This window comes from Eurytemora carolleeae, unplaced genomic scaffold (assembly GCF_000591075.1).
Source record: "Eurytemora carolleeae unplaced genomic scaffold, Eaff_2.0 scaffold130, whole genome shotgun sequence".
NCBI classification, from domain to species: domain Eukaryota; kingdom Metazoa; phylum Arthropoda; class Copepoda; order Calanoida; family Temoridae; genus Eurytemora; species Eurytemora carolleeae.
Window position 1 is genome coordinate 450,532 of NW_019397116.1, and position 6,900 is coordinate 457,431.

The 6,900-nt window shown below is 32.2% G+C and overlaps 1 protein-coding gene and 1 long non-coding RNA gene across 2 annotated transcripts in view; both read left to right on the forward strand.

The window, feature by feature from the left end:
- The window catches only part of LOC111712041 (uncharacterized), a 1,754-nt gene extending 1,296 nt beyond the window's left edge, over positions 1-458 (forward strand). The window contains exon 3 of the long non-coding RNA XR_002767372.1: positions 424-458. This is a non-coding gene — a long non-coding RNA (uncharacterized LOC111712041). The remainder of the gene's footprint in view (positions 1-423) is intronic.
- A 243-nt stretch (positions 459-701) lies between these two features.
- LOC111712036 (ena/VASP-like protein) lies at positions 702-6,317 on the forward strand. The gene is made up of 7 exons (XM_023486545.1): positions 702-765; positions 995-1,074; positions 1,284-1,395; positions 2,498-2,684; positions 2,737-2,741; positions 4,500-4,584; positions 5,183-6,317. Exons 1-7 carry the CDS (start codon positions 739-741, stop codon positions 5,209-5,211), a joined length of 525 nt encoding a protein of 174 aa, XP_023342313.1. The 5' UTR covers positions 702-738; the 3' UTR covers positions 5,212-6,317.
- The last annotated feature ends 583 nt before the right edge of the window (positions 6,318-6,900 follow it).

Consider the following 6,900-nt stretch of genomic DNA (forward strand, 5'->3'; position numbering starts at 1 on the left):
GCTCCTGAGGGATACCGTCGTTTTCAGATTGGTTGCGTATTTGTTGAATATAATCTGTTTAACACTACAACTTGTATACAAAATTGTATATACATGAATTTTCGTCTAAATTTGACACCGTTTTATATAAATTTCTCGAGACAGGAACATCAGATAGATGTCCTATATGTATCGTTCAACGCCTGAGATTCTCAGGTTTTATCATATACCCCCTTTAATTTTTCCTTTACAGTTCCTTTTAATGAATTAAAATTGTCTAATATCTAATATCCTGAGATTTAAATTCATACTTGCCGTGTCTATTATACATTTTTTATTTAAAGCTAAAAAATTATTAAAGTAAAACAAAATGCCGAATATGGACAAAAGGCATAGAACATGTTTGTTCATTATTTAAGAGATCTGTCAATAATAATAATGCAGGAGAGAATGTATGCTGAGAGAAACCCAGGAATGCAGCAACAGCATCATTCTTCCCCCAATATGGCCGCGCCAGGTAAAATAAATATTGCGAGATTTCTTACATTCATCACGCTTCTGGTTTTTTCAATCAAAATTACATATTTCCAATTCTGTCTGCCATTGTAAGTTTGATCTGAGATCAAAAGTTTTGTCTTAAATAGATGAAATAAATTACTCTTTGATTTTCCGCGGTGGTCATTTGTGATACACTGCATGGAAAACTGGATTAAGTAACCTCCAGCACCCGGACTCTTACGCTCTGACTCCGTGGAACCTATGTCTGGTCTAGCTGCAGCTCTACAGGTATTAAACTATGAGTACCCCCCGCATACCTTTCCTTTCTATGATTTTTGTACATGTTCCACATTTTCCAAGCCTCACTTTCCAAACACTTAATGGTAATCTTCAATACTTCAAATTCTTAATTTTATATGACAAACTTGTTTTATCATAGTTCATTTGAAAGTCACCCATCACTTGATATGATTTAATTTTAGCTGAGTTGGTTAGCTTAACTCATTATTTTGTTTAGGGCGCTAAACTACGAAAAACAACGACGGGGCCCCGGAATGGTTCCTCGGGTTCTGAAAACGGAAACGGAAATACCGGAAGGTTAGAAAAATATAAGTTAATTTTTACATTAATAAACAAATAAAATGTTATCAAGAAATATTTAATCAAAACGTTTCTAACTTGTGAAGCAATAAAAATATCTTGATTAAGGAATGAAATAATGAATACTTTGAAGTATTATGTTCTGAAATTTAATTTAAATTTAGAAAGACTTATTATTTGATTATCTAATTGTATTTATATTGCAGTGGGTATGGAACTATCGGACGGATGGGAGGTGGAGGTGGAGGAGGTGGAGGGCCTCCTATGGTTAGTATGATGGACGAGATGCAAAAAACACTGGCTCGACGAAGAGCAAAGGTAAACTTATCATGAAGAAATCCCCATCCCCTTTCATTTAAATTCAGACTTAAGGAACTGTAAGCTTAAAAATGCAAAGATGTCAATGCTCGATTCACAACAAAACCCATACAAGGTTTGTCTGATCAAAATTGGATTACAAATTAATGTTCATTATCTTGAAAACTGATAATTTTCAATGGTAGTTACTCAATAAAAGTGACTTGCGCATTTCTATTACAGATAGACATGCCGGAATTATCTGAATTAAATACTGTTAAATCTATTTAAAGACAAATTCTTTCCCATTATTGATCAGAAAAGGTTTCAATGGTATCGTTGTAAATCGGGCATAGCCATCTTGGCATGGATGGTCACGTGAAATTATGCTTACAGTCCCTTTATGAGAACTGTGGATTCTCGTTAATTCATTTAATTTCTTCTCTTTTAACTTTCAGCTACTGATTGAATATATTTCTTCTCAACATCTTAATTCTTTTTTCCGCTTTAAATCTCTGAATTTTGTTTTGCAGACTTCTAATTTACTGGTGGAATTATTTGTTTGAATTGAACTTATCCTAAAAAGTCTCTCCTCTTATTTACTTTTAAGATATACAGTAAATATTTAATTCAAGCATCAGGGAGAACAAAAAAAGGTTTGAACGATTAGTTTTTCTGGTTAGGCAAAATATTAATTGTTCTGATTAAGACCAACTTTTTATCAAATAATTAGTTGCCCCACGAATTTGAAGGAAAGGGGGCTTGGGGGCGACTGTAAATATTTACAACTAGAGGGAGTTTAAGGGAATTATACTTCACAAAGGGTTCCCAAGACCAATTTTGCCTGTATAACATCCAGAGCGCAGCGAGGAATGTTTTTTTAGACAAAATTGGTCTTGGGAACTCTTTGGTTAAACTAAATTTTTAATTTTCCGAAAACGCAGTCGTACACAGTTTTATCGTCTTTTGATATGAAAACTTCGTAGAGCGGGTGGTTATTTTACATAACTGTCCCAAGGAACATTAGGTAACTTAACCTCCCTTGGTTGGAGGAATCATAGGTCGGTAATGTTGGTAAAAAGGCGGTAAAATTACTAAAAAGCCAATTAAATTATCTGTACAGGTTGATCGTGGTAGCGAGGAACCCGACGAAGGGTCTGAAAGGCGGGGCAGTGAGTCCACACCCTCTCCTGGTAAGCCAGGCTCTGAGTCCCCGAAGGGTCGAGGGCGGAGCCAGGATGCTGAGAGTGCTCCGCCCACTGTGATTAAGGCGGAGGAAACTAACGGAATGAATGGGAATGGTGTAGGTGGGTGCATGATATTTAATTAACAACAAAATAGAGATTTTTTAGATGTCAGGCTACAAGATAGATATAGATACTAGATAGATTAGATTTTTAAAAAGGCTCGCTGCATGTTAGTTAAAAAATTGTTGATACTTTTAACCCAAAATTCGTATCTTTTTTAAAGAATAAGTTTAAGTGTTTCGAAAAATATTAAATTAAAGGACTTATATTGTTTATCCGTTAACCTTTTTTCCAAAAAATTCATTTTTAAAATACGATCGTTTTACATCAGAAACTAATTCTCTAACCAATCCTTTTCTCAATTTTGCATAGTGCATGTTAATTTGTAGTTTAGTTATTTATTTATTAATATTTATAACGTAAGCTTTTTGTTGGTGATCCGTCTGCAAGCCTTTATTCTTCGTACATTTCAAATTTAGCGGATTTTTCTGTTTAAAGATTTTTGAGATTGTGTCGGTAACAAATGTGGGTCCGATCTGCAATCAGCCGTTTTGTGAGTTAGTTGGATACTTAAATTCAATTCTCATCATACTTCGGTGATTTTTCTGGAAGCTTTGCACTCAATGATGCTTGACTGACTTTTGCTTATATTGCACATGAATAAATCAGTGCTTAAGATTGTTTCTTTGTATCCAGAACATGATAGATTCATAAAAATATATATGTAAAAAAACACATGTGAAAATAAAACGTATGAAAAAAATCACTAAAATATTAAAAAGACTAGAAATTATTGAAACATTGAAACATGAAATCATTTCCCAAGTAGAAAAATATACTTGGGATGTTGGTTTTCTAAGAAACTTCCGTAAGAAATAGTCTGACCTGGATCCATATCAAAAAAAAATGGACCCCAAGCACTGGCATCTATTATGATATGCTTAACTTTAGGGGAATGTGTTCAAATTTTTAATTTAATACCATATATCAAATCGATAGACACTAATTTCATTAAATTGATAATCAAAAATTATGTTTGATACTGATCAGCAATTATGTTTGTTATCATAATTTTATAATTTGCATGCATTATTGCATATTCATGATTGAACCAGTTATCATTAACTGCCTGATAACGATTACTTGAAAAAACCTTGTATTTAACACGGTTGTAATCTTGTGTTTTTCAATTAAACTATCAAAGAAATTTTAAGCTTATCCAACAATATTTAGTTGGTTTATTTATTTATGCACTAAATTAAATGAAATTTTATCGACATCAAACCTGGAGACTTTCATAATTCTTCTTGTGGTAGAAGGATAAAGATAGTTTGGTTGATTGGTTGACTTATTGGTTGGATGGTTGATTGATTAATTGATTGGTCAAATTATTAGTTGATTGGTTGAATTATTAATATGATTGGTTTATTGATTGAATGATGGATTGATTAACTTATTGATTGAATTGATTTGTTTGACCATGAAATTTTTTAAATCGACAATTTAATAGCAATGAATTATTTCCAGTAAGTGATGCCGTATATTTTACTCTTTTTAAATTTTGATTCATGTTTGTTTTGTTTGTGAAAACCGGTTTTTAATGTACTAAAAACAATTATTATTATTATTATTTATAAATTGTTGATACCAAGTGTACGTGTATTCTGTAAATATATCCTTAAGCTTCTCTTTTCTATTTAGTTACTACGGGCGTTACACTGCTAGAAGAATCTTTAAAATAATTTCCGAATATTTCGTCAACCTTTATCTTCATGATAAATGTAAGTTAGTTTTTTATTTCTCCGGTAATTTTAAAAGTTGAATATTATGTAAGTTGAATAGTGATTCTTAAACTGAGAGTTTATTTTCTCTGTTTACGGGGATGAATTGGAAGCTATGAAACAGGAGATTCTGCGAGAAATGAGAAAAGAAATTAACAAAGCTAAACTCGAAATCATAGAAGGTAGCAGTAAAATCTTGAAGGGACTGTAAACTCAAGCAACTGTCCGATTTACAGTGGTTTTCTTTATACCTTTGACTTTTGCTTGATCTTGCAAACAAAGTGTTAAACAATTGCAAGCGTTTCTTTAGACAATTAAGGATTAGTTTCTGTAGACAATTAAGGATTAGTTTCTGTAGACAATTAAGGATTAGTTTCTGTAGACAATTAAGGATTAGTTTCTGTAGACAATTAAGGATAAGTCCATCTTAAGCAATCGGTGTTCCCCCCCCCCCCCCTCTCTAAAACAACCGTTTTTAAAAGAATAAACTCTAGTGTTAAAATCAATATTAACTTATCTTACAATTCGTTATCCGACCCTAGTTACAAATAATAAAATTATATTAATTATTTAAAATTAAACCCCGCGAAAAAAAAATATAACAAAGGTCTAAGAAAGAATTTTAGAAATAATAATGAAATGGACAAATTGCCATTTGTTAAAAAAAAATTAAAATGTTTGTGAAATTTTAATAAAATAGGCCCGGGGGGGGGGTACACAGGGTCGACCTCCCCCAAGTACGCCCATGCTACAGTCACTTTATATCTGTTATTTTTTCAGCAATTCGTTCCGAGATGGGTCGCAGATAAGTTCTCAACAATACTGTGGACCCTTTAAATCCGCTTTACCGCTGAATTCTACAAACAAAATGACGGCATCGAAATCATCAACACGGGAACGCTATTTCACCGGGTTTTCACCGTTGACTTAAATTAAATGGTGGTATTTCATTAACATAAGACATAATTTGACTGTTAACTCTACAAATGTAAGTACGTATTACACCGTTTATGTGTATGGCTCCTTTCACAACGGTTTAACGGTAAATTCACTTGAAGCGGTTTAACGCTCTTCGTTAACGAGATGAAAGTAGAAATCTCCCATTGGTAGCTAAAAGCTTCTTTGGAGTTTAGGACTTTATGTTACTCACATTAACCGCCATATCGTATTGAGCATTAGTAACGGGCATCTTGAGCTATATTTGTCCGCCGTTTTTGGTGAAACAATCAAAGCGGCGATTGTAACACGCCTCAATTTTTACATTTTTACAATTTCACACTTTCGCTTTTCTAAATACCATTGTTTTTATGTTCTATTGACTATTACATTAATATTTGATATTGCCATCTTAATAACATTTTTCCCTAAGAATTTTGGTTTCCAAATAAAAGTGACGTTGAAAACAAAATATAAAAGAACAATTTTTTAAAATAATTTCTATTAAGACTGACTTACCTAAAACCAAATTGAGTAATTATTTTGTTCCGTTCCGCATTTATTGTATTATATCCTATAATCCTGCTTCTCAACTTTATATAACATAATAACCATCCACCCCCCCACACTTATGTTAGTTTTACAAATTCTTGAATAATTGTACTTACCAACTAATCCTTATTTTTTACTATTTTTTATACTCATTTTATCAGTGCCAAAAGAGGGTTGTTAAAATGTTGCAAAGGGGGTTGCACTGTTGTCATTCTTTAACGGATTAGAGACCCAAGCATAAATTAACATTCCTTAAAATTGCACAAATTAAGGATTTTTTATTTTATACAATTTGGCCAGTTTATTTTACAACCTGTAAAGTATATATAATATATATATATACACACAACTATGTTAACCTTGTACATGAATATTAGTATACTACAACTTGTTATATCTAGTCATATTATTATATAATTATGTTTCCCGCGGTATATTTCAAATATTTGAAGATGACCTAGGCCTGTTAAACCGCAGCTAGAACGATAATTTTGGAAAATGTCAATATTTATGATGAAAAGTTATTTGTTAAGAAGACAATATTGAGCTTAGGTAAATGACAGTTTCTTTGGTCGGTTTGAAAAATATTGGAAAAAAATGATATTTGTATTGTGACATATATTTGGTGCCTAGCCTATTGTAGGTTTCTACAGGGTGGAATGTTTTAGTGAAAACACAAGATTGTCTTTATCACCCTGTATATTTGGATAACATTTATACTCGGATATACAGGGAATATGGTTGAGGAATAAATATACAGAGACTCTCAATAAAATTGAAATGATTATTAAAATCTTAAATTCTTAGTTTAATCGGGATCCTTTGAACATAAAATATTGTGCTATCAATTATGCTTCCGTATTTGATCTCTGATTTGCGTAATTTATTATAATAGTTTTTAACATAGGGCTTAAAAAGGGGGGGGGCATGTGTATTTGATCTCTTATTTGCGTAATTTATTTTAATAGTTTTTAACATAGGGCTTATAAAAGACGGGGGGGGGGGCACGT

Bases quoted from the DNA above. Each gene is read 5' to 3' on its own strand.
- LOC111712036 (XM_023486545.1), top strand. From the start codon at position 739: ATGTCTGGTCTAGCTGCAGCTCTACAG. The intron at 766-994 runs GTATTAAACTAT...TATTTTGTTTAG, and splicing joins GTCTAGCTGCAGCTCTACAG to GGCGCTAAACTACGAAAAAC. The intron at 1,396-2,497 runs GTAAACTTATCA...TTATCTGTACAG, and splicing joins TGGCTCGACGAAGAGCAAAG to GTTGATCGTGGTAGCGAGGA.